Here is a 27,688-nt window from a genome sequence, read left to right on the forward strand (position 1 = left end):
ATTTAACTGAAATTTACTATTTTTGAGGTAGATGCTTGGTTAAATGAGGTAAATTTTTGGAAAGCATTATACATCTTTGCTGCTGATTTCTGTTGAAAGACACATAGATTTTATTGTGATGATACAGTTACGGTATTTGAATTAATCTGAACATCTATTTAGGCTGGCTAGTTTCATCAAGACATCATTTTAAGGTTAAATGTGGTGTAATATAATTAAAGAGAAAACTTGGCAGTGGAGCATGCTTGAGAAGAGAGAATTTTATGTACTCTTATGAAAAGGAAATTAACTTGACTAATCATTTTTTCATATTCTTTTTGCTATTGTTGAAGTTACTTGTTTGAATAGTATTCTCTTCCATGACCTAGCTGTTACCTTTAGCTTGATGCCAAAGTGCAGTCAAAATCCTGAGCGGTTTTATAAAATTTATGTTTGAGATTTTGATATAACTGCAAGCATGCAGTCTTTTAAAAGAGAAAATGCAGGAAACAAGTTATAAAGCCCATGCTGTCTAGGATAAAAAAAAGTGTATCAAATTCTGCTAGGAAAGTCCACAAAAATTAACATTATAGAGACAGCTAAATGTGGGGGGGGAATACTTGGAGCATTTATTAGTCAGCATTTATATTAAAAAATGCAATATAGAGATTCTTAGCATTTAAAAAAAGGCATCACCAGATATTATTGGTGTACAGAGAGTATCCTAGTATGTTGCCAAAGGAAAAGGGCTGTGAACAAAAAACATTATGAAGGATTCAACAGGGGAAGAACACCCATTGTTTTAAAAAATAAATCTCTTTGATTGGCATATACAACATGAATAAGCGAAAGGTAAACAAACGTGTCTGTATTTGAAAGCCCTCCTTTGTGAAAGTTCTATAAGAAAAGCCAAAGTTAAAACATTTGCCAATTACTGCTTCTTTCTGGTCCTCCTTATAAAAAGACCAAACTTCATCACAGTTCATCATGGTAATTCCTAACATTCTGGATATGGCTATTATATGTAAGAAAATTTGATAGTTAAATGTTTATTACTTACTTACTTTATAGATTTAGTAGCATAATGCTTCAAAACCAAACTTCTGTTCTTGCCATTTTAGGGCATCTGATCTCCAAAACAGCGTGGCTACTCAGTGCGTACAACTCCATGGAGGATGGGGGTACATGTGGGAGTATCCAATTGCAAAGTAGGTGTAATATTTCAGTGCTGAATTTTGAAAGATACACAGCAAAGTAAAATGCGGCATTTTCTTCATATGTATTTGTAAACTGGGAGAAACCAATCACTAATGATACAAAGCAGTTTACCAATACATGTAAACGAAATGCCTTTGTGTAGTTGGTTTTACTATTTTCCCTGAACAATCAATTAGTTAGGCAGTTTTTCCTCTGTTTGTGTCTTTCTCACAGCAAAAAGTGGAGAGAGTAATTAAAAAGGCTCATAGCAAACCCCTCAAAAATGGCAGGACTTTAGGGCAGATAAATTGTCAGAAATTACTTCAGTTTTATTAAACTGACCTGATTTCAAGTTGTTGTCGCTGTAACATTTTACCCTGTTAATGCTGCTTTAAGGTAACTTTTTTTTTTCTTTAAAAAAAGACAACAAGGAGACCGGTGGCATCTGAAGAAGTGAGGTTTTTTTACCCACGAAAGCTTATGCCCAAATAAATCTGTTTAGTCTTTAAGGTGCCACCGATCTCCTTGTTGTCTTTTTGTGGATACAGACTAACATGGCTTCCCCCCAATACTTCTTTCTGTTTATTATGGTGCATAGTAGCCTGTTCACATTTTGAAATGATTGTTCCATCCTTTGTGAGTAAATAGCAACTCTAAAGTACACTGAGCTCCATTATAATATCGGCATATCTAGCAACCCCTATGCAGGTTTGTAGGGCCCCTGTTAGTGTACTGGTAGTAACTATCTAAGTATGGATTTTTAAATGTTGCAGGGCAGTGGGAGTCTTGCATTTTCCTGGATACTGAATTTTAAAATTACTCTCTGGGGAGAGTCATGGTTGTGATGCTGTGTTTAGTGCTTCACGGAATGAAATTAGCAAGGATTCGTACCCATTTCCCTATGCTGCTACCCAGACTATAGTATGCTCAGGAGCACAGCTCAGTCCCCAACCCACTGGGAGGGTAGGGAAAGGGGAACTGGATGGCTTGGGGATCAAGAGCCTTTCAATGTTGATTCAGTCACCAGTTCAAATGAAGCTGAAGTTAGTAGTGATTCAAAGCTATAGCCATCAGATAGCTGTTCAGTGGCCTGTGTGAAATGAATTGATAGTTTCAGTTCATTTCCTAGTGGGCAAATGTTCACCTCTCAGAAAGAACCCACCGCACAATTAGAAACCCCGTCAGCAGGGAATGGATTCAATGAGTATGGAACCTAAATTACTACCTTGGACCTAGAGATGGTCTCTTTCTCAGGGCACAGAGGCACACTAGTAAGTGTGGGCGAGCTTACAATTTGTATGTTGTACATGTGCTGTGTATAAATGAAGGGTTTCAGTCTCCAGCGCTGTTAATCGAGCACTAAATTAACTGAAAATGGGGAAGGGAGGAAATGGTAAAAGAATTGGGAAAGGGTGAGCAAACATCAGCAGGTATTGCTCCTAGACTATAAAAGAGATTATTTTGAATTAAAAAAGGATGGGGGGTATAGAAAATAATAAAATAGAACTTTGCAAGGCAGCCTATGGAAAAGAAACATAGCAAATAGAGGGGAAAAAAATGTTTAACCACAAGTGACAAGTTTGGGACAGTTCCCCAGAGATGTACAAGGTTTCAAATGTAAGCATGTTCTTACTCTGAAAGACTTGGGATAGGCAAGCAGCAACCATACGTGGTTCTTATGAATCAAAATAAGGCATGTTATGCAGCAGGGGATTGCAAGGTAGCAAGTGATAACATTTGTGTCAGACATATTTCTAGAATTAAAGTTGTTTTCTCCGGAGTTTCTCTGCCCCAAAGACTAACTGCAAGTAAAGTAGATTTAAGATGTCCAGCCTCAAATTGTAAATTAGTCTTTATTAAGACCACCTTCATGAAAAGTCTTTAATCATATTGCCTTCATCTTGCATGCAAAATGGAAGGTTGGCAGAGGATAGGACAGTGGTTTGATTTATTTTATTTATAGATTTCCATACTTTTTAATTTCCAGGATTTCTAATATCTGTTTGTACCAAGAATGAACATTTTAAAGAAAACTACAATATTCAGTTTGTCTTGCCCCTTAAGTAATGTCTAGATATATACAAACTTAACTCCCTCAGAGGACATTTTTTTCTGTGAAATCATTTACCACTATAAAAAGGAATGATAGGCCATTTTTAAAAGAGCAATTTGTATTGAAGTCACTTGTAATCTTTTCACAACATGAAACTTGAGCTCATTTTAACTGCCATGTTATCAAGGCATATAGGTAGGGCCCTACCAAATTCACAGCCATGAAAAACGCATCCTGGAGGGTGAAATCTGGTCTTTTGTGTGCTTTTACCCTATACTATACAGATTTCAGGGGGGAGACCAGAGTTTCTCAAATTGGGGGTCCTGACCCAAAAGGGAGTTGCGGGGGGGGTCACAAAGTTATTTTAGGGGAGTCACGGTATTGCCACTCTTACTTCTGCGCTGAGTTCAGAGATGCCAGCTGGAGAGTAGCAGCTGCTTATTGAGGGCCCAGCTCTGAAGAAAGCAGCGCTCCCAGTCAGCAGTCACCGCTCTCCAGCTGTTCAGCTCTGAAGGCAGCGCTGTCGCCAGCAGCAGCACAGAAGTAAGGGTAGAAGTACCACAACCCCACCCCACAATAACCTTGTGACCCCCACACAACTCCTTTTTGGGTCAAGACTCCTACAATTACAACACTGTGAAATTTCAGATTTAAATACCTGAAATCATGCAATTTACGATTTTTAAAATCCTATGACCATGACATTGATCAAAATGGACTGTGAATTTGGTAGGGCCCTACATATAGAGTATCAGCAAGTATATTCAATTATATTTTTTTTATTTATTAGTGAAAGTTTCTAGAGTTTGACTTGTTGGATTTTGAACACTTCTATTGAGTAAAATTCTAATTTCCCTATTTCAATTTAAGCTCTGCGAAACTCATACGTGCTTCTGAGTCAAGTGTTTTTTCTTCACTTAAACTTAGATTATAGTCACTTCACATGTTTTCTCTTCTCTACCAGAATAATACTGACAAACTGCAACATGAGAATTAAAGCACAAGTTCTTTTATTTGGAATTTGATGAATCAAGTGATCACAACCTGAGCAACCCAGGATGATAATTGAATTATGCTTTTTGTTTTCTCATTAATAAAATATCTTGGAAGAGGGATCTGAGTTTTCACTGCAGACATATCACACTTGAAATATGCTGGATCTTTAAAAAGAGATTTTCCCATTTACTAAGAAATTGTTATTTCTTATGGTTATTTTCAAGAAGTCTCTCTTTTTCTAACGACTCACTTTGTCACTGCTTCTCACTTTTTCAGAGCTTTTGTGGATTCTCGTGTCCAGCCAATCTATGGTGGAACCAATGAAATAATGAAAGAGCTCATTGCTAGAGACATTGTGATTGACAAGTAGGCACATGTCTACGCTGAAGACTGCTTCCTGAATCCTATCACAATTAATACGGTATTAAATCAGGCACCAGAATGCAAGTACTAGTACTGTGTTGTGTTGAGGAAAAGGAACCATTGTTAAACTATTGTAGTTACAAACATCCCATTTTGTTACTGTAGTTTATCTGTGGACTCTAATATTTAATTAATATTAACTTGTAACACTCTCTTTCCTGGTGGAAAACACTAGGACTAATTCTTTGACTGATTAAAAAAAATCTGAGGCAAGAAGATCATATGTATTGGTAGTGAAAAGTATGGTCACTTTGGAATGTTACAATTAACTTGAAATCTTTGAAACATAATGTCATTATATTAAATCCAGTCTTAACTGTTCAGAATTAAACACAATCAGATTGTCAAAGAAACCACTTTCTTCTTAGAAAATAAACAACAGCTGAGGTGTTTAAAAAAACAAAACACCAAAACCACAACTTTGGAACTACAGTGTTAAATGTAACTGTAGAACTTGGACCTATCACTGACTCACTGCCACCCCTTTTTTAATAATATATCTGTTTGAGAATGTAATAGATTTTCCTCCTATAATCATCTGGCTTTTTGCATTGCATTCATCTATGATGATGAGAACAAATGAGTTGAGTGACTTACATTTTTGAGCTTTATAATGAATTACAAAAATATAATAAGCTTTACAATGAAACTCAATGTGCCTTATTTCAATATGTACTTATTTTGTATAAATAAGCTTAATAAAAATATAAAATGCAAAATATCAATTTTCTGCATTACTTGAAAAATCAAAGTCAAATACCATAAAATAACTATGGAAGTGCCCTAGTGCCATTTTGATATGGTTTGTCAGAAAGGGCACACTTTAGTTCAGTGTAGCACATCCTCTGATTGTTGTTAATCTGTGTGAATACCTCTGTAAAAGGCCTATTGGCCAATTCTCAGTAGGTCTGCAGTCAACAGTTGGAGGTTTAGGTATCTGAGTAGAGTGTGCTGCTAATACAGGCCTTTATAGCTTTTAAATATTTGCTTTGAATTAGCCTAATTACTCAACTATAGAATTGTGGTTTTTGCTAAGCTAAATGTGTAATTAGTGATTTGACTACTGTGCACTTTACAGATCTGTTATCTTTTAGAAATAAGCTGTGGTAGCATTATGGTTTCTGTAATATGGTTTAAAGGGACATAGCTTATCACTTGTGGCATACTGGCATTTTTAGCAACAGAAGCTAGGAACTGAATGGAAACTGATCAACCTATTTACTTCAGAGGTGAACTTGTCATATTAGGATTGAAAAACAGCGGAGCAGTAAGAAAAGCTTATGGCTGCTTTTGTTCGTGCTAAAATTAGTGTTTGGATTAACAGATTTCTGTTTCTAGGGCTGTCGGTCACAACCATTACATTAATTAAATTCTACAAGTGCTAAATTCATTCAGAAATAAAGGTGATGGACCAAAAACTTGTCAAATGAATAAACATGTACCTTATTATTTCCATCTTGGTCACAGTGTGTATGTCCTTGCAATGCAGATCTATTGGAAGTTGATAAGTATGCATTGATACAGCCCTAAGTGAACTTGGAGACCTTAGCAGTTGCATTTGCACACACTCTACAATCCCTGCACTAGTTTTCCTAGAGAGATGTTGTGGCAGCCAGTGCAAAAGATGCTGGGATGCACGTTTGTTGCTCTCCTCTTCCTCCCCCCCCCCCTTTTTTTATTATTTCAGGAATGGGAAGAAACAGCGGGAAGATTCTTGCATGTGTTGGCGGGTGGTAGGAGGAATGAAGGGAGAAGAGATTCCAAGGGAACTTGCAACTACTGGGGGCGCGGAGGGGGGGGGCACGTGACCCTGGGTTCAGGCGCTGCCCGTGGGTGCACGCGCTGGGGTTAGCCCTTCGCAGCAGCCGGGGGAGCTCAGGGGCACGGAATCCTGGAGCCCCCTCCCTCCCCAGACGTTCCACACGCCGCCTGCAGGGCACGCCCCCTCCCCAGTTTTGCATAACCCCACCCACCCCGCTGCGGATTGGCCGGTTCTACCCCCCGGCCGAGGCCCCGCCTCCGCCCGCCGCCTTTAGTTGGGAGCTGACTGTTAAACAGCGGCACAGATTGAGGAGAGCGCAGCCCGGGTGGGAGGCGGGCGGTGCCGCCGCCGCTGTGGAGAAGCCGAAGCGCGGAGCCACCGAGCAGGCAAGGGTGCGGGTGGCTCCGGGGCCAGCGCGGGGAGCTGAGGCGGGCACGGCCGCGGTGGCGGATCCCCAGCCGGCCTCTTAGCAGCGGCTCCGAGAGGCGGTTGGTTCCCGCGGCCGAGCTACCCCCTCGCGCCCCAGGACCAGGCTCAGTGTTAAACGGCGAGAGGGGCGGGGCCAGAGCGGGTTGGCGAGGGCAGGCAGAGGCGGGTTGGGGCGGGGCCTAGTGGCAGGGGCGGGGCTTTGGCGCTGAGGGGAGGTGGCGGGGCCTGGGCCGCGGGGGAGCTGGAATGTGGAGCGTATTCGAGCTGCCTCTGGGCCCCGCCCGCGCTGCCTAGGCCACGCCCCTCCCTCCTTTCAGTGCCTGGCGGGGCGGGGCCAAAGGCTTGTCGGGTGGGGGGGCTGTGCCCGTGCGGGGCCAATGAGAAGAGCCTGTACGCGCTGGTGGGCGGGGCCGGTGCTGAGCTCAGGGGCGGGGCCAGGCGGGTGAGCCCAGACAGTCCGAGCTTGGCTGCCCTGGCTGGCTCCTGCCCTCCCTGCTTCCCCAGCTGGGAGTCGTGGCCTGCCCCGGGAGGGGCGTCAGGCAGCCGGCGGTGCAGCGGGGGAGGGGTTGGCTCCCGCAGGCCCGGCGGCTGGCCGGGCTCCGCGCCCGCCGGGGTTGCCGCCTCCCTCCACACGTCCTGATGGGGGCGGGGAGGCAGGGGCGCAGTGGGGTTCCTCTGGGTGGGGGGAGCCCCGAGAGGCCTGGAGCTGCTGCGTTGCAATGCATGTAGCAGACGAGGAGGAAACCCCAGTACCAAGCGGTGGGGGAAATGCGCTGGGGAGGTCGGGGCGTGATTGACTGCTGGGAGCCGGGGGGGTCTGGTTCTCTGCCCTCTCCGTCGCCGGTGAACACTCCCTCACTGTTTGCCATTTTATCCCCATGGGAAAGCTATTGCAGCCTGCCGACAGAGCCCCTGTGGAGGAATACAGGCCCCGCCACTGCGGAGGAAATTAAAAACCTGCCTCTCACGTTGGCTGGAGGCTGGCTTTTCTTAGGCAAAACAAACAAACACATGCAGCTTGATTCAATTACGGAATGTGTTTAAATGTAGCTTCTTGAAAACAGTGGTATCCCCATTTGGTCTGTAAAACTCAAAATATGTTTTTGGATTCGAATGTGGAGTAATTCAGAGAGAGTGGAAAAAGAGAGTCACTTGTTCTTTGCAGGATACTTTCCCAAGAAAAGTGTTTTTGAAGAGGGGAGCTGAATCTCTAAATGCCTTGAAGGGCTAAATTTGCTCTTTCTGTATCTTCTTAAGTGCTGGAATTTACAGATGAGAAAAATAAAACTTTAACATTACAAAATTCCAATTAGGAAAATGCCAGTTAAAACATGAACTCTCTAAGATATGGGCTAGAGTTGGATACAATCAGATAAAAGAAAATTTATTTTAGACCAGGTCGGGGGGTGTAAATTAAAAATAACAGTTTAGGAAAATTATAGAGAAGGATGATATACTCCTTCCTTAAAGGGGTAGATACTATACTGAAAAAATCACACTTCTGTTTGAAAAATCTTATCTAGTATAGTTACAGATAACACCTAAGATTAACTGAAATAAAGTAGATTTTTTTTCTCTTTTTAGTCTGTTTGCTTTGTGCATTTCTTATTACTTTGATTATACAAGAAAAACATTGAAACTGCATACATACAGAGCCAGTTTCCCTTTTAGTTTGTGTGGCTCTTAGAAGGTGCACCTTGTAGTTTCCCGTGGTGTCTCTGTGCTATTCTGTTTTCCTCTGTGATTTGTCCCCTCCCCCCATGAATATTGTTCTTTCCTTGGCTGTTTTACTGCAGTTTCTGTCAAGGCCTTGGATGAGGTATTAATACATTGTCCTTGTATAGGTCTTTCCAGTCAAGGAACTCAAAGTGATCTACAAGTATTAATTGTTCTATAGCATAATAGATGTGCATGATACTTCAAGTCTCCCAACAGTACAATGAAGAAGGTAGACATTGTTGCAGTGCATTGGTTTTCAGGTTGGGAAAATGGAAATGCAAAGTTTGGGTCCACATTTTCAAAAGTAGCCTTTGATTATTTTTTTGATGGCCCTTTTGAGCCTAATTATCAGATTCTATTGCCTTGATCTGGAGGTTAGGGTACACAGCACATCTCAAAATCAGGCCCAGGCTATCACAAGTTATGTACCCAGAATCACAGATCATTTTTGAGGGAGAGTGGGGTAATCTAAAACAGTGGATAGGGCACTGGAGTCTGACTCAAGAATCCTTGCCGATGTCTTGTGTGACCTTGAGCAAGTCATTTAATCTACCCTGTGGTTCAGTTCCTCCTCTGTAAAACAGGAATGATGCTTCCCAATCTCACAGGGGTGTTTTAAGAGTAAAATCCATTAGTGAGTGTGAAGCACTTAGTTACTACAGTGAGGAACATACAGTTACCTATGTAGGTATGGAACTTGTCTATGGTCATATGTGGAGTCAGAAATAGTCCCCTGGTCTAATCATTAGATTCTGCCTCCTGTTAAAAGGTAAATATTTCATAATATTGACCAAAAAACTTCCATGAAACTTCTTGAACAATAAAACTGGAAAATGTATGTCACTGAGAGAGCAAGCACATAAACATAGAAGACTGATCTATTCATTCTAAAGGCTCGTTCATCCCATTGGTCTGCATTGGGAACTCCCATAAATGTTAATAGAATTGCAAGTATAAAGTCTCCACATGTTAAGAAGAGAATAAGCACTAAGTTGGTCTTGTTTAAAAAACATTTTATGGAACCTCTTCAGAGGCTGACTGATTCAAAGGGATAATTGAAATAATCACATACAGTTTCTTTATGGAGCTTGTAATGTACTTAGAAGTAAATAAAATATTTACGTTAGAGACATATGTACAACATGCTGAGCCTTGAGTGAGCCATTTAATACAAAAACATCCCCTAATTTTAGCATGATAGATTAAAAAAATCAATTATATTAAATGTTCTGTTACAAATGATTAAATATTAGGACATTAAATATTAGAACATATGAACTAACTGATAAAGGGGTGATACATGTTGAAATATTGGAATAACACGTGCTCCTGGATTCAGTATCATTGAGGAACAAGAGGAAAAATCTTCTCCATTCAGGGCTTTTAATGAGTTATGGATTTATCATAAATGAATAGTAATGAGTTCCAGTTGAAGTAGGTCCTTTTTGATGTTTTGTGTAATTAAAACGGTGTGGGTGGTCTGTTGTAAATTGAGTTCCCTTTGTGTTCACAGAGAGGCCACTGTAGGTGTATGTTTTTCAAAGATGAGTAATTTTTTGATTTAGAACTGCTGGAGAGAACATAATGCTTGAGTTTGCAGCTCCCCTGTATAGTACTGACCAGGGGCGGCTCTAGTGATTTCGCCGCCCCAAGCACAGCGGCACGCCGCGGGGGGGCGCTCTGCCGGTCGCCGGTCCCACGGTTCCGGTGGACCTCCCACAGACGTGCCTGCGGGAGGTCCACCAGAGCCGCCTGCCGCCCTCCCGGCAACCGGCAGAGCGCCCCCTGCGGCATGCTGCCCCAAGCACGCGCTTGGCGTGCTGGTGCCTGGAGCCGCCCCGGTATTGACCACAGTAAGAACTGTTGAAACACAGAGACTCCCCACTTTGCCCTGTTTTTCAGAGTTACTAATAAAACAAAATAGTAAAATGTTTACATATTCATATAATTGTGCTGCTTCTGAACAAAAGCTGCTGACCAGGATTATACCTTTTCTTTTAGGTCAGTGTAGAGTCCCAAGTGGTTTAAGTGTGGACTTCTTTGCCCTTCATAACTTTAACCAGGACATCCTGTTTGGGGCCAGCATCTCTTCAGTCATGGTTTCTGCAAACCCCTACTCCTGCAAGGAGTCCCAGTGATTAAGCAGCTAGTGCTTGAATTATGATTTTTGGGAACAGGTCTTAGGGACACTATCAACTTGAATTCTATTCATTTCCCACATTGTATTAAATATGGGTTTGGATATTACACCAGGCCCTACCCTGCACATTTTTGTTTTTACAGTCTCATTTTCCTATTTTTTTAAATGCCTTCTGATTTTTTAAAATGCAAACTCATGTAGAAGAAACAGTGTAAGTTTCTATACATTAAATAGTGCAGATTCAAAAAGTAAATTGAAAATATTTTTTCTTTAATCTTTGTTATAATAACTTGAAGTGTAACTGGTAAATAAGGTAGGTACAAAGGAGAGAAAAGAAGTTGCCAAGTTGATAGTGTCCCTTTAAGCAGGCTAGTTTGAGTCTAAAAATTTAGAATTTGATTTCAAAATGTGGGAGGAAGGGTAGGAGTGCACAGATGGGGTTTACAGGACTCCATTGTGAATAGAAATTTGCTTTCATTTTTTAAAAAAATCAGTAAAACATTTCTACTTGAAGGTTTTCCTGAAATGTGGAACAAAAGTCTCATGTGGAACTATGCAAGTTCATGAGAATCAGAAAGTGAAAGTAGCTATAAACAAAAGTGAAATGGACCAGTCTGCTTATATTGCTGCCTCTGAGAAAAATACCCAAAATAAACCAGTATCTTCCACATGTAAAAGTAAATAGATTTTAAAAGTTCTTTATTTTTAATAATCCAAGATGGTGTTAGTAACCAAAATGACATTTCACTTACGTTTTGAATGCATCCCTTTAAACACATTTTGAAAATAGAAAGCCTAGGGAGTCTCAAAGAGTGAGGTCAGGAATGGATTAGAAAAGTAAAGGAATAAGGAAAAGATGGGGAAAGAAAACGAGAAAATAAGACAAAAGTGAGAGAGGAGTTGAAAATAAGTAGGATTTGGTGGGGTGTGGAGGAATTGAAGAACAGTAACTTTTAGGGGGATTGGAGAATATTAGTCATCATTTAATTAGTTTTTTAAAATGTTATTTTGTGTGTGTTTATAGTAGGTGCAAGGGTGTGGCTCAAACGGAGCACTTACGCTGTGTACAAAACTGAAATTCCTGGCTACATCTTACTGTGTAATTAAGGCTCTAGTGAGGATAAACATAGAGTCACTTTAAACACTAGTTGCTCTACTGTGCATATACGGTATTTTTGTTTCTTTAAACAAAAATTTTCTCCCACTCCTTTATTTTCACATTTTTTATATCAGATTCTCAATGTCAAAAACCAACAGTTAAATGAAAGTTGAACTTCAAATAATTAAAAGTAACTTATTTGCTAGTCTAGTAGAATTTTTATTGCTCTAGTTTGGAAACCTAAAGTATTAGACAATGGAAAAATATCTTCAGAAAGTATTACCTTTGACAAGAAAGCTCTTTCCAGTGTAAGATTTCAGCCTTTTCATAAACATCATATTACAGTACTTGCTGCTTTGTGAGAAGCAAAGGGCTTGGCCATAGCAGTTTGCTTCCAATGAGGGTGGAGTGAAATTATTTTTACTACTTGATGCCAGAATGCAAATAAAATATCCCAAACTTGTCAAAAGGAAAAATGGGCAATTTTTGTGGAGCTCAAGACAGTTTTAATGAAGAATGTTTAGTCTTGTGGATGGTGCTTTGTTTCAGTCCTATATCACTGACAAGGCTGTCTTTGTTTTCAGTGCATGTTATGGAGAGATACTAAACTCTCCATAGTTAAGGTTGGAAGTATACTGGTTTATAATTCTGACAGCACAAAAACAAAACAAATAACCTGAATATTTTCTGCTGTGGCACACAATCATATTATACGTTTTGTAACACGTGGAAGGGTTATTGGTGTCAATCAGCTTTGGGAGTTTGAAAAATCAGGCGTTTTCTCCTTTGAAAAAGATTTTCTGCCATTTTTAACCACATTGTAACTCAAGCAGCTTGCTTCAGGAACTCCAAATCTGTGTGGGTTTTTTTGTTTTGTTGTGTTTTTTTGCATTGTCCTCCATCAGGAGTATTGCCTTCCACTACTTTGGTTACCCTTGATGGATTAGTTTGAGTTTTCAGTGTTTTTTTCCCAAACCTATGAAAAATTTTGAATTGTGTTTGTTGGAATTTAGGGAGTTTGCAACTCAGCTGGAAGGATGTGTTGTTTAAAGGGACATGATCAGTTTCAAACATCACATTTCTGTGTGGAAAATTTTGTACTATATTGTTCCAAATATCAGCTTTAGAGTATATAGGTATATATGAAATTTGTTTTTGTTTTTTCAGTTTGTTTACTTTGTGCGTTTGATTGCTCTTTGTGTGTAGTCCGTTTCCCTTCTGTTTTATATGGGTATTTCATAGCAGTGGAGAAGGATATTTTATTTAGAAAAGGAAGATGTAATTATAAAACTGCACAAATCGGCAGGTTGGATTCAGGGGAAGGTATAGTAGCTGAAAATGCTTTAAACTTGCTGTATAAAATAGACTAGATTTCAAGTTGACCATGTCCTTTTAAGAAATCCTCTGCTCACAGCTCAAAGAAGGTCTAATGTGGGGACTCCCTTTGGGGCTTTAGTAAGCTTGTAAACTCAGTAGGAAACCTGACTTCTGCCCCTGCTTTAACTTTTAGCACCTCCATCTACATCTTTTCCACTTATCACAGTTATTTCACGTGCCTGTCAGGGAAAAGGGAAAAAAAAACTAATCTCCCAACCCCCCAAATTAAAGGATAAGTCTGACAAAAGCTTTGTTATGATAGACTTAATGTTGTAAAGACTAATTACTTCTAAACCATTTTAATGTTGTAGTTCTAAAAGAAGAATGTAGAGAAATCACGTCAACATTTTTAATGAAGGGCTGAGATAAGTCTGGAGATTCAGGGCCCAAATCACAGCCTGGATTCTGATTCAGTGCATCTCCCAGGCGGCCCATTGTAACAGGCATTCTGTTGTGCCCCAGCCAGGATTTATAGCCACCCTTCTCAGGGGAGGGCAGTGGTTATAGTGGACTAACAGTAGCTGTAGACAACAGAATATCTCATTCTCGAAAGCTAAAAGCTTGTATTTTAATATTTATTTATTTATTCCTATGGTGGTAGTACCAACGGCCCACTGAACAGGGACTCAATATGCGAGGCAGTGTACAACCCCATATAAGAAGAAAGACAACAGGTGGAGACAAAAAATAGATGGGAGGGAGCACAAAGGAACGGTGAGATGATTATGTGGCCCTTCAGCCTTAAATTATGTGACAAGACCCAAGACTTGAGGAGAAGTGAGCTAGGCAATGGCTGTGAAGGCCAATGAAACTGAAGACAGTAGAGGGAGGCTAGTGGAGAAGGCATCCATCCAATGGAACTCCTAAAAGAAGGGAATAAACTAGGAGCACTGCCTTACAGTCACCTAATCAACAAACCTGTTGTTTCCCATGTTTTTTTTTTTTTAACCTCCCTGCCACTGTCTTGTCTCAGCTTGCCCAAGACCTCAAGCTGACCATAGACTGACTCCTCCTAATCTGCACAACAGAGAAGCCCTGCTCCTGTGAACCTAAGGAGCTGGCCAGTTGGGAAGGTGCCTGCAGTGAAGAACTTCTGCTGGAAGGGAAAGCTTTTTATTGCATTAGAAACAAGCCCTGCCCAATACTGAAAAACTGATCTTGTTTGGCTCTTGAGGGAATCCAGTCAGGCCCTGTTGGTCAGATGAATTTGCATTAGTTGGGTAGATTTAAAGTGATTTTAAAAGAATAATAAAAGAAAGTATATGGAATGGTCTTTTATTTGTATATTGTAATTAAAAATTAGACAATTTATATATCCCCTGTTATTTTCAGGTTTGCTGTAAACTACCTACAATAGCTATAATGACACCAGCCCTCAGAGAGGCAGCAACAAAAGGTCATGGTATCCACTTGTCACCTTTGTCCTCTAGAGCTATGGAGTCTGATACAACTTTGTGCATGGAAAATTCCAGAGCAGTCGAAGAGACAATAAAGGAGGATTCCATCACACAGATTACTTGCTCAGTCTTGGGGTTTCCCACTACTGAGCCCAACCTCAGTAATGATATCTTCAGTGTAAAACACTTTGGTTCTCCACAGTCTTCCAGACATTATCAATCTGTCTTATTAATGAGCACAAATTCTCCATTAAACATAAAAAACAAAAACAATAAGCAAAGGAATTCAGAAGAGCACAAGTGCTCCCAGATGAGAAATCTACTACATAATGGTGCCACCACACAGGTCAGCCAGATTAATAATTCAGAACCTGAAGAGCAGGTCAGAGGGGAAACTTTATCGGAGACCATGACCCAGAGTTTGGCAGAAATGCAGAGACTGTTGGATTCAAATGCAACTGAATCCAATAATGTGGAAGAAACGCAGTTTACAAACTGTAAATGGTATCGGAAGAATGGCTTTTTGGATAAGGGTCTACTAGTACACGCTGAGACAAAAAAAAGGGATTTATTGCATCAAGTTGTGCATGAGCCTTTGAAAGCAATTGTGAGCTGCACCCCCACTAGTAAAGAAGAGGAGTTGAATGCTCACTTACTTCAGTGTGTCAGTAAGCAACAAGTTGTGCTTAGTCGAGCCAAAAGAGCTCAGAAACGTTTACAGATACTCCTGGCAAAGCATGTTGTCAAACACTGTGATCACCAGCTGAAATGCTTTGTGAAACATCAGCTCCAAAGAATGAAAGTTTTTCATGATCCAGCCAGATTTTTGGACAGTAGCTCCCTTGGATGCACTGAAATTAGGGCAGAAAACAGTATAATTAACTTGGAAAATAATTCAAATAAAGAAACACAGAATGGATTCGGCATTGAACCTGGTGAAATCTGGGGTTTTGCACACTCTGCTACAGTGCTGCTGTCTCATGTGGAGAAAGATCTGGACTCTGATGCCACTTGCAGTAGCTCAGATGAAGATTGTGATGAACAGACTGTCAGAAAAACTGTGGAAGCGTAAGTGTTAAACTATTGCTAGACTTTTTATGTATTTATTTAACAGCTGTTACAAACCCAGAAATTGAAGGGCCTGGACCTACAAGCTCTTTTGCATGTAAGAACATAAGAACGGCCATACTGGGTCAGACCAAAGGTCCATCCAGCCCAGTAGCCTGTCTACTGACAGTGGCCAATGCCAGGTGCCCCAGAGGGAGTGAACCTAACAGGTAATGATCAAGTGATCTCTCTCCTGCCATCTATCTCCACCCTCTGACAAACAGAGGCTAGAGACACCTTTCCTTACCCATCCTGGCTAATAGCCATTAATGGACTTAACCTCCATGAATTTATCTAGTTCTCTTTTAAACCCTGTTATAGTCCTAGCCTTCACAACCTCCTCAGGCAAAGAGTAGCCTTACTTAGCAAATAGTCTTACTGAAGTTAATTCAACTGTTCATGCGAGCAAGGCTTGGCAGGATCCAGCCCTCAATTTGCAGTTCTATAAATTGAATATTAAGGGAACAATTATTTTATTAGGTTGTAGCATGCAGAGGGCAACACTTTGCATTGCTGTGATATCTATTTATATGATAGGCACAGTATTGACGAGTGGTAATTAAGCACTGCACCGGAGTAACTTTAATGAATTCAGTGCTGTAAATGAGAGCAAATTTTGGCATATGTTTTGTAAAATCTAGATATCTAATTTTATTCTTTTGGATTAATAACACTGATAACTTTCACTACAGTTAGCTAGTGAATTGACAAGAATCATATCAATTTCATGCTGCCCTGCCTGTGGAAATCTGTGAATACCTGCTTCTGTCTATTAAAACTATTCTCAGGGGAGGAGAAGTAGAAAACAATGGGGGCTGGGTTTAAGATAGCATAGACATTTTGCCACCTTGCAGCATCCAGGGTTATGTCTACATAACAGCTGGAAGTGTGATTCCCAGCACCGTTAAACATACATGCATTAGTTCTGCTCCAACTAGCACCTAAAAATATCTGTGTTGCTCTCCGTGCTGCCACAACCACACTGCTATTTGTAGGCACCAGCATGGTCTCGGGATAGCAACTTGGTAGAAATCCCATCACCCTCCCCATTTCCAGCATCTGAGATTTGGACTGGGCTTTTCATAAGATGTGCTGGTGGGGTCTCCAGTCCTTTGTAATAGTCTGTGATTAGGAAATGTGTTTACTGATTAGCAAATGTCTGATAACTCTTTTTCTAAGTCCTAAAGTTAATGTATATTAAAATATTTGTCCCCTGTTCTGACTTTTGAAAACCACAATATTCAGTAAAAACTAGGAAAGTTTAATCTGAAATTGGACAGGATGTCAGCACCTGTTGAAAAGGACTTTGTCCTTTATTATACATTTATTAGCTCCAGTTATGAAAGCCTTAAAATAGTACAGTAGTTACAGAATAGTGTTTAATATGTATATCATGTTACTGTTGCCTTCTGTGAAACTATTTGAGTCTGGAAAGGTGATGGGAGAGAAAAATATACAAAGTGTATTTGAATTTGTTTGTCTGTTTTGAAAATGGTATGTGCTATATCAAATACCAAACCAAATGTAATGAATTGCCAACTAACTTTTCTGTTTGCACACTCTAATCTTTAAGATGATTATATTTTATGCTCCCGCTGAAATGTTTTTTAAAATGGAAAAATAACATCAACTCCTCCCAGTGGAGAAGAATCAACATACGTGTTCTTAGCTGATCTTTTTGAACTTTCGGATAATGGTGCTGCTCTGAGATTCTTATTTCATAATTACCTGAATTGAATAGGGAAAACTGATGACAAATTTACACTCTGATTTTCAAAGGGAAGGGAATAATCTAAGACTTGGAGTGAGATTCTGCTTGGTTTTTTGTTTTTTTTTTAACTTGAAAAGAATGGGCCAGTTCCTAATCCTGACAGTCCTTCATCTTTCTTATTTCCTCTTTTCTGTCTTCAGTTTGTTCTGCATTCACAGCTATCTGTCAGGCTCGTTTTCACTCGAATTAACTCCTCTTGAGTTAGTTTAGCTCCAGTGAGAGCAGCACCCACAGCAAAATAACACTGAAGCAGCACAGACTGATTATATTAGCAGCACAGAATAGCTTAGCCCCACTTCATTACTAGCTCCAGCATCAGCAGCACTCAAGCTCCAACCCACACCCTGATGAGCCAGCTAGAGTTTAATAATAAAGATGTTTCTCTTTTTTATATAGCACTTTTCCTCAGTAGCTCTCAAAACATTTCACAATCTCTAATATATTTATCCTCACAACTTCCCAGTGAAGTAGGCAAGTGCTATAATCCACATTTTAAAGGTGGGGGAACTGAGGTGCAGGGAGGTTAAGTGATTTGCACTGGGTCACACAGGAAATCCATGGCAGAGCAAGGAATTGAATATTTCTGGGGGGATTTTGCGCCAAAAAATTATTCACATTTTAAAATTTCAGCATATTTTATTTGTCAAAATAACACAATATAATCACACAGTTTCAATTATTTTGGTAATTTATTTCAAAATACCTGTCAGCAAGTATGTCTCTAACAATATGGATAATAAAAAAGATTCAGGAAATGTTTTTTGACAATTAGATTCCTTCTTAGACATATTAATACAGAACTCTGAGTAATTATTCATTTCAACTATAGTATAGAACCATATTTCCCACACCCCTCAGAAGTTGTGCAAAGGCTTGGGGGAGTCAGGGGTAATGGAGGAGATCAGGGAGAGGGAAGTAATTGCTGGGAAGGAACATGGGTATGAACTTGAAGGGTTGTTGGCTGACTCCTAGCCTCTCCCATTCAGTCAGGCACATCTACTCCTATCCCTGCATGTCCCTGCCCCTCGTGTGTCCTTGCACCCCCAGTCGACGTGTCCATCCACCCTACTCAGACACTTACTCCCCTCTGTCCCCATGTGGCCCTGCACCCCCTCAGCCAGCCCCCTTCCCTCATCTCCATGTGTCTCTGCCCCAGTCTGTCCTCCCCCACCTGCCCTTATAAGTCCCTTTCTGACCTCCCCCGCCCCAGCAGCCCCATGCTGTCTGACTCCCCATATCTCCTGACCTGGCCCGACAGGTGCGGTGAAGAAGGCATGTTCTTTCTATTCCCTATCATAGTTGGGGTTGGCCAGGAGTGGCTGCTGTGCTCTAGCACCACAGTGACCTCTGGTGGGCAAAAGGCAGAACTGTAGCAACTTTTCAGCAGAAGCTATTTTCTGCAACAACAACAAAAAATTAAAATATGCACAGCACATGAAATGTGCGCATGCACAGTGGCACAGAATTTCCCCAGGAATAATTGAACCTAGTTTAAACCAAAACTTAATTTGAGCTAGAGATCTTTGTGTGGATGGGAGTCAGGTTGGGATAATACTCAAATTATGAATTGAGCTAACACTACAGTGAAGACTAGTCATGTATCTGTCTCTATCATGGGAATTCACTCTTATGCCAGTTGTAGAACTGCTGACTTTTTTTCACCTTTCCTAAGCTTCTTGCAGATACAAGATTCCTCCCTTAGCCTCCCCTATCTCCCCCTGAGGTTGTCTGCCTTCTGCAGACCTGTCTGGTGAACTGCACTGACATGGCCATAAAAGCAGGGCCAACAAGTTTCAGTTACTGAAAATACACTTCATGTGAAGTTCCCAGGAGTATGTGTGAATTTCCTCTCACAGTCTACAGCTCTCTGTTGTGGAGAGCAATGAGACTTGCAGTGCAACCAATTAAGATTTGCCATTTCCTCTTCCGTTTAAATGGCTTTAGGTCCTTCGGGCTGTCCTAGGCTAAAGCAAATACAATTTTATTTCTTCTAGATCAGAAGTTCTCAAACTGGGGGGACAGGCCCCTCTGGGGAGGGGTGGCATGTATTCTTGGGGCGGGGATGAGAAGCTTTAGGGGGGAAAATAGGATGGTGCACATTTTACCAACAGCAATGAATAACTAGCAATGCTGATTCCTCCAGACATATCAGGTCCTCAGATGGCGCTATGCATCTAGATGGTGCTGTGCATTTTGGTGGATTTCTGTTAAGCTTGAATAGCATTTTACAAAGTCATTGCCATCTGTACGTTAATCCATTTGCTATGACGCAGTTTGCACATTTAATTGTAAGCATTGACCACAATTGCAGTTTTGCTTTTTGCTCTTATTACAATGGATAGTTGGCTCTGTTTGAATCAATACATTAGTGGTTTTAATATTTAGTGAGAGTTGCATGTTTGTTTGTTTCTTTGTTTTATTGGTATGTACTTGTGTGGCAGGGGAGGAGGTGGCGTAAACTACTACAGACACAAAGAAGTCTTATTTATGATCAAATAAGTTTGAAAACCTCTTGTGACAGGTTCCCCCCGGGATGCCTCTTGGAACCGGGGTACCACTGAGCCCCCCGACCCATCAGCCTGGGCTCCCTTTTATACTGTGTTGCCGTGACAAGCTGCCAAACCCTTTCCAGGCTCCAGCCTCTACTTTCACCAGCATACATACAGGTCGGGACACACCCAGCTGCAGTTACATGCAGATGCTCTGACCAGCCCCTGCATGGGAAGATTCCAGGTAGGGCACCTCCCAGTTCCTAAGGCATACCCCCCACCCCCGGAGTATAAACCTAAAATTATACCGTTTTACGCTGCACAAGGAACTGTACCGCAGAAGCTCATAAAATTCACCCCCTCCCTCAATGTGGAGAGGAATATGTAACAGCTTTCTGCCCCGAGTCATGATTCCCACACACTGGTTTTAGATAAAGCAAAAATAAGTTTATTAACTACAAAGGATAGATTTTAAGTGATTATGAGGGATAGCACACAGATCAAAGTAGATTACCTAGCAAATAAACAAAAAACACAAACTAAGCTTAATATACTACATAGACAGGTGAGAATCTGCTATTTATATCCAAAGTGATGATACAAGCAGGCTGCAAATCCTTAAGGGGAAGCTGCACTTGCTTACAGCTTGGAATCCCCAGGTGTTCCATTCACGGGCTAAAAATCCCTTTAGCCTGGGTCCAGCACTTCCCCCAGTTCAGCCTGTGTTTCCAAGAGTCTCTTTGGGTGGGGAGTCAGTGAAGATCCACAATGATGTTACTCCCCTCCCTTATATAGCTTTTGCATATGGTGGGACCCCTTTGTTTCAAAGCTTGGTTCACACGCCAGTCAGTGGAAAAATACTGACATCCCAAGATGGAGTCCAGGTGACCTGGTCACATGTCCCTGTAGTGTCATAGCAGCCATTACTCGGAGGCTGTCTGTAGCGTCCTCCCAAAGGCTCCCCAGGTGGGAGATAAGCTTCTCCTAAGGCCTGTGGTTCTCTCTCATGGCTCATAAACTTGAATGGGCCCTTCCCAGCCAGCCATCTAGACTGAGAGCCTTTTGCCTAGTGGGCCTTGCCAAGGAATAGCTACATGTGAAATAAATATATAGTCAGTATTCATAACTTCACATACAAAAATGATACATGTATACAAATAAGATAATCATATTCAGCAAATCATAACCTTTCCAATGACATCTCACATGACTTATTGTGCATACAATATATCATAACTGTCATAATCGTATCCTAATAATATCACTGTGAAGAATATGGGTGCAGTGTCACACTACTGTCCTAGATGGAGCTGTGTTGCTCTGTATTTGAGATTTCTTAGCTCTCTAGGAACTGGCTCTTACAGCTTTCCATAAGTAATGTGATTGCTGTGTATGAGAAGAGCACTGGTTTCCTTATTTGTAGTTTTTATTCCTCATAATAGAGGGCCTCCATTGATCGGGAAAGATTTTCCCTATATGTTAAGGTCCTTGATAAAACTAAGTTTGTAGCTGCTGTGTAACTTAAGTCTTTTAATTCTGTAATCTACAATAGTGGGGTTGTTTTCTGCCCATTAATGCAGCTTCAACTTTGGTAGTCTTCTCCTGAGCTCATAGTGTGGTGTTGCAGCAGAGCGAGTCTGAGCTCTGGGGAGGACATAATGACAAAGAAAGCTTAGTCTGTCTCCACTGTAGTGGAATTAGCATATCTAACTTGTGAGCAATGTCCATACCAGTCAGTGGCCTCACTATGAAAATTAAAAAATTACACAAGGAAACTGATTTTTGCTTTCATCTCGTCTCTCAAGCTGATGTGAAAAGACAAACATTAGTGGATTGTAAAGGAAGTCTCCCTAACACCAGAACAATAATCTGTCTCATCAACAGAGTGGGACTCTGGTTTCAGCTTCAGGTTCTTCATGATGATAAAAGGATCTCGAATTGTTCCTGTGATTCTGGATCTATCCATCCTCAACCTCACTGAGTATAAAATTCATTTCAGAAGGGCAACTTCAACTCTTGCAATCCAAGAAATAGTTCCCAAAAACTACTTATGCTCCATATATTTCAAGGAAGATTGGAACATGATTATGATCTATCTATGTTCCTAAGCCTGTCAAGATGGTGAGCTCAAATGACAGTGTTTAACGGTAAGTGCTCTCCTTAAGAATCTCCAGCTAATCATCAACCACCTGATGTTATAAACAGTAATTGACTTCCTTCTCATATCCACAAAAGATTTCATCAACTGAGTTTAGAGGTATTTGGAGGACTTGGTGTTCCTTGTACACAAGGAGGAAGATGTAATCCTCAGATTGTCCACAAAAGAGATTCTAGATTCCTCTCAAAATGGTTTTCAAAAAGGTCTGGGCTTGAGTTTCTCAGCAGTGCAAGTCTTTGCTGTGTGTGCCATGTATCCTTTCTCTCCAGTTGTAGCCCGGTGCTTCATTCACATGTCTTGTGTGATGTGATTAGAAGGGTAACGTTCTCGTTGCATAGAAGTATCCTTTGCACAGAGGAAGTCTGGTGCTGGAGTGGCGTTACGAGGGAAAATAGAAGGAGGTGCAAAGCATCAAAATCCTCTCTTTAGGTGGATTAAATCTGTGACCTTCCAAGATTACAAGATACTTAACTGAGATTCTCTGAAAGGATAGCTGCTTATTCCACTAGTGGTACATCTACTTATTGATGGAGAGTCACAAAGCCTTTGCTGATGAAATTTGCTGGGCAGCTACATGAGTGTGTCTATATGCTCATTCAAGAAACACGGCAAAATTAATGTGCTTTCTTTTGTCCGATGCTTCTTTCAGACATAGGGCTAGTCTACACTGGCAATGCTAAAGTGCTGCCACGGCAGCGCTTTAACGTGTCTTGTGTGGTCGCAGCGCAGTGCTGGGAGAGAGCCACCTAAAAACCACCTCAGTGAGGGGCGTAGCTCCCAGCACTGGAAGCCCGGCTGGAGCACTGTCTATACTGGCGCTTTACAGCGCTGAAACTTGCTGTGCTTGGGGGGGGTGTTTTTTCACACCCCTGAGCGAGAAAGTTGTAGCGCTGTAAATTGCCAGTGTAGACAAGCCCTTACAGTCCTTCACCACCTCCCTCAGGGCTCTTACATAATTCTCCCCTCTCTCGCCCGCAGGCATGGGCTCTTTGTCACGAGGGACATTTCTCTTTTCCCTTCCAATGGAAGAGATTCTTTATTAGTTTCTAAGGTGCCACAAGTACTCCTATTCTCTTTACACCTTGCTACTTCCCAGCAATTCCAAGCCTGACTAAGAAGCAGATTTACTGTAATTTTGTCTTCTCTGAATGGGAATCTGCTGCTTTGTCAGGACATACCTTAGTTTATTGCATCTGGCAACTCTTCTGTAAGTCTGAATATATGGAGACAGTAATTGATCTTTCTCTTTGGGTTTTTTGATTAGAGAGAGAAGAGATGGTAAATCTGCTTTTAAAATATTCCCCACCTAATGCCTCCAGATCTAATCTGTTCTAGGTGTTTTTGTTAGCCTTGTCATGGTTTGTTGAGCAACATCAATTGAGTTCACCAGGCACACTGCTTTAGGGTCTGGGATGATGGGTACATCTTTGCCTGCTTTTGAATCTTGGAAAAGGTAGAAAAAGTCAATTTTTGCAGTTTAACAGGATCAAGGCATCATTTTGGCAAAATGCAGTAATATACCACACATCTGTGATGAGAATTGGGCTTTATTGCAAAAAGTCTGCTAGGACTGAATGCTGCTCTTATTTTTATTTGTTGGCAATTTTTCTTTTATCTTAAGGGCAAAAATCAACTCTGGTTTTCAGTGTTCCGCATTTAATTCATCTTTACTATACAAGTCCAGGAAATTTCACCTTTGCATAAAAAAACATATTTCTTGAGTACTCAAATCAATATACATTCATAACTGCTAACATGTTGATTTTTAAAATGTTTATAAATTTATAAAGTCTATTCTCTCTCTCTCTCTCTCTTACTGGCTGCCCCTCCCTGAGGTATAGGAGGAGAATTATCATTAGCACAGAGGAAGAGAAAAGCCAGACTTCTATATGCTTGTATTCCAAATAGTAAAGTAGAATGTAGTATTCTAGAACAGAGGTTGGCAACCTTTCAGAAGTGCTGTGCCGAGTCTTCATTTATTCAATCTAATTTAAGGTTTTGCATGCCAGTAATACATTTTAATGGTTTTAGAAGGTCTCTTTCTATAAGTCTATAATATATAACTAAACTATTGTTTATGTAAAGTAAATAAGGCTTTTAAAATGTTTAAGAAGCTTCATTTAAAATTAAATTAAAATGAAGAGAGCCCTGGACTGGTTGCCAGGACCCAGGCAGTGTGAGTGCCACTGAAAATCACTCGTGTGCCGCCTTCACCACCCGTGCCATAAGTTGCCTACCCCTGTTCTAGAATATAGTCAACTTTAATTGGTTTGTTTTCTCTAAGACAAGCATAAAAACTCTTTAAGGTTTTACACATGTTCATTTTCACTTTTGCAGTTGACCTATTGCAATAATAACTTGTGTTTTGAGCAAGATTAATGTCTTGTCTTATATGAAAGCAGGGTACTTGCAAGTAAAGGTACTGATTCCTAACCTATAATTATATTAATCTTTTCACAGCTGCTGGAAGCAGACTGAAAGATTTTAATGTAAAGGAGAAGGTTTGACATGTTGTGGCATGCAAGGATCTCAAACCAAGAATGTCAAAGCCTGTTAGATACGTTTTGAATGCACAATAAATAAAAACTTGGCATTATTGTTATGAAAGTGATGAATTAATATACAATCAGTTAACATAGTGTGGCAGAACAGAAAATTTAATAATTGCACGTGTGTGCCTACATGATAACCTCACAAACCTAATTAAATGGAACATTGAAAACAGTTTTATTCCTGAAGTAAATTAATGATTTATCATTGGCTTTGTATTTTACTAAGCTTTGTAAGTTAGCTATTTTAATTATAAGCTTTTTGTATGGTGTTTCTCATAGTAATTGAGCACTTCACAAACAGTAATTAATTTATCTTTGAAACATTCCTGTGAGGTAGGAGAGAATTATCTTGGTTTTATAGATGTTATTGGTTTCAATGGAAGCTGCACATGCTCAGGACAGTCAGGCCCTTTTTCAGGAAAGCAATTAAGCATATGCTTAACTTAAGTCATATGCTAAAATTAAAAATGTGTTACTTCTCTCATGAATCAGGGCCTTATTTAGGCAACTAAATATGGATTTAGGAGTCTAACTTTAGACACCCACATTTAATAAATACCGTGGTCTAGATATTTAAAATTATTTAAGTTTAAACAATTTAAAGGTGTTATTTAGGTAAGGGAGGTGTTATAAATAATAAAAGCAACTACATCTATGAGAAAAGTGAATGAGTTTGCAGGGTTTTGTGGCTAATTCTCCCTTCATGCATTCCATAAAGACATAGATTTTACTTCATCTAAATGCTTTACCTAGTGTCTGAATTCCTTTAAAACCAGACCATCAGTCTCCAAATCATCTTCTGGAACCTCATTCTTCCAAGGAAGTAAGTGTGCTTCATACTCTAGGTATTTATTAAGGCTTTTAAGTTTTTATTTGGACAGAATAAAGGTATTTAGGAAGCCAGCAAAAGTTTCTATAACATTTGGGGATAAGGGTAACGGTAATGCTATTTTCACTTAGTGCCTATTTTAAAATGTATTAGATTATGTAACATGTTATGCTTTAGCTAGTCTGTCGGTATCTAGGGTGACCAGATGAGATGAAGAAAATATCGGGACACATTGGGGGGGGGGGGGGTGTCCACCGGTGGAGCAAAAAAAAAAGCCGAGTGCTGCCGGCGGAGCAGAAAAATAATACAGCAAAAAACAGTACTGCCAGCGGAGCAAAATATCGAGACAAATTGTGGGACAACCACCCAATTTTATCAGGACGTCTGGTCACCCTAGTCGGTATCTGATGGTCTTAGAGTTTACTTTAGTAGGGCTAATGCAGCCTTCCTCTGTAATGTTTTCTGTTGTAGATATCTGTAGGGCTGCCATCTTGAGTTCTGTTCTGTCACTTGTGTCTTGACTTTGCATCTAGACCTCATGCTTATTTTTCAGGGGCAGTTCTGCAATATTTATGTAATTGGAACTTCTCAACCAACATTCCTGGGTGTTGTAGTCTAGTTAGAATATAGGCATATGAAGAGGGCATTTCAAAAGCAGACAGAGATGTTACCAGTAAGTATGGATCTCTGAGGGTGTTGCCTCTGCATATTCCCACTACCCGCTCACCTTCCCTTCTTCCTTGTAGTTCTAGTCGGAAAGATTCTAAGGTTTAGTGGAAGGCACTGAGGTGGTTGAAGCTATAAAAGGCCATATGATGCTCAATATTGAACTTTTGGCACTAAAGATCTAGAGAGAGAGAGAGATGAATTTTGCATTTCTTTCTAAAAGTGACGGTTAATGCTTAATTATATTTCCACGGGTTGTTAATTCCAGAGGAATTAATGTTCAATCTGACCCCATGAATTGGCCTTTTACCATGCAGTGCTCTACTGTTATCAGAACTGTCTAAACAGAATCCTGGGTTAGAGATGGAAAGGACGTACTGGGTCACCTAACCAGTTACCCTAACAGTTCTGGAGAGATCTAGACTGTGGATTTCTGCCCAACTGGATGCATTTTTTGTATTGAGCTCTAATTCAGATTACCAAGCATTCAAGACATTTCTAGCCAGGTGATTATGAGCATTCAGGAATTCCATAGATGCAAATACTGTCTTATCCCATACTGTAGATAGTATTTGCTGTTGCAGTTTGTTAGGTTGGAACATGCAACACTTCAGATGAGGAGTCATGTGAGGCTGCTGTGCCATTCTCCTATTTCTGTAGGTGAATAAAACTTTTGGTTGCCAAGTTCTCAGGGCAGTCATGCCTGTCTAGAGATCTTCTATTTTTCTTCGGTTTTCACTCTCGGATCTCTTCTGTAGCTTAGTTTGCTTTATTTGGGGGATTACAGTTACTCTGAACTGATATGTGGAGGTACAGAAATAGAAAGCATATTTGATTGTTCTTTTTCCCTCTGTATATCAATATGCCATCAGTTCCCTGAAAAGGAATTTGTATATCAGTTGGCATTTACCCTCCTTAGAACTTGTGGCTAAATTTAAACTTTCAGTTGGTTGAAGTTATTCAAGTTAGAAAAGAAGTTGTGGCGTGTGTGTGTGTGTGTATGTTTGAACGCATTATTGGATGGATGCAGTTCTGAAAGTACTCACTAGTAACAATACATCTGGGATGGAGGAATCAGGAATAGGTGCCAGAAATTGTTGTAATAAGCAGCAAAGAATCCTGTGGCACCTTATAGACTAACAGACGTTTTGCAGCATGAGCTTTCGTGGGTGAATACCCACTTCTTCGGATGCAAGCAGTGGAAATTTCCAGGGGCAGGTGTGTATATATAAGCAAGCAAGAAGCAAGCTAGAGATAACAAGGTTAGATCAATCAGGGAGTTCCAGCAGCTGAGGTGTGAAAACCAAGGGAGGAGAAACTGGTTCTGTAATTGGCAAGCCATTCACAGTCTTTGTTTAGTCCTGAGCTGATGGTGTTAAATTTGCAGATGAACTGGAGCTCAGCAGTTTCTCTTTGAAGTCTGGTCCTAAAGTTTTTTTGCTGTAGGATGGCCACCTTAAAATCTGCTATTATGTGGCCAGGGAGGTTGAAGTGTTCTCCTACAGGTTTTTGTATATTGCCATTCCTAATGTCTGATTTGTGTCC

The 27,688-nt window shown here is 40.5% G+C and overlaps 2 protein-coding genes across 7 annotated transcripts in view; both read left to right on the forward strand.

The window, feature by feature from the left end:
* Positions 1 to 5,367, forward strand: part of ACADL (acyl-CoA dehydrogenase long chain) — a 34,370-nt gene extending 29,003 nt beyond the window's left edge. For both annotated transcript variants that reach the window (XM_039494674.1, XM_039494675.1), the window contains exons 10-11: positions 1,101 to 1,187; positions 4,502 to 5,367. In XM_039494674.1, the coding sequence (XP_039350608.1) occupies positions 1,101 to 1,187; positions 4,502 to 4,595 (181 nt within the window). In that variant the 3' untranslated portion in view covers positions 4,596 to 5,367. The remainder of the gene's footprint in view (positions 1 to 1,100; positions 1,188 to 4,501) is intronic.
* A 1,335-nt stretch (positions 5,368 to 6,702) lies between these two features.
* Positions 6,703 to 27,688, forward strand: part of KANSL1L (KAT8 regulatory NSL complex subunit 1 like) — a 96,978-nt gene continuing 75,992 nt past the window's right edge. For 3 of the 5 annotated variants that reach the window (XM_039494669.1, XM_039494672.1, XM_039494673.1), the window contains exons 1-2: positions 6,703 to 6,796; positions 14,507 to 15,639. In XM_039494669.1, coding sequence (XP_039350603.1) covers positions 14,537 to 15,639 — 1,103 coding nt within the window. In that variant the 5' untranslated portion in view covers positions 6,703 to 6,796; positions 14,507 to 14,536. Of the gene's footprint in view, positions 6,803 to 13,775; positions 13,889 to 14,506; positions 15,640 to 27,688 lie in introns of those variants that run through there. The other 2 variants (XM_039494671.1, XM_039494670.1) reach the window with 2 other exon arrangements.

This window comes from Mauremys reevesii, linkage group 11 (assembly GCF_016161935.1).
Source record: "Mauremys reevesii isolate NIE-2019 linkage group 11, ASM1616193v1, whole genome shotgun sequence".
Classification (NCBI taxonomy): domain Eukaryota; kingdom Metazoa; phylum Chordata; order Testudines; family Geoemydidae; genus Mauremys; species Mauremys reevesii.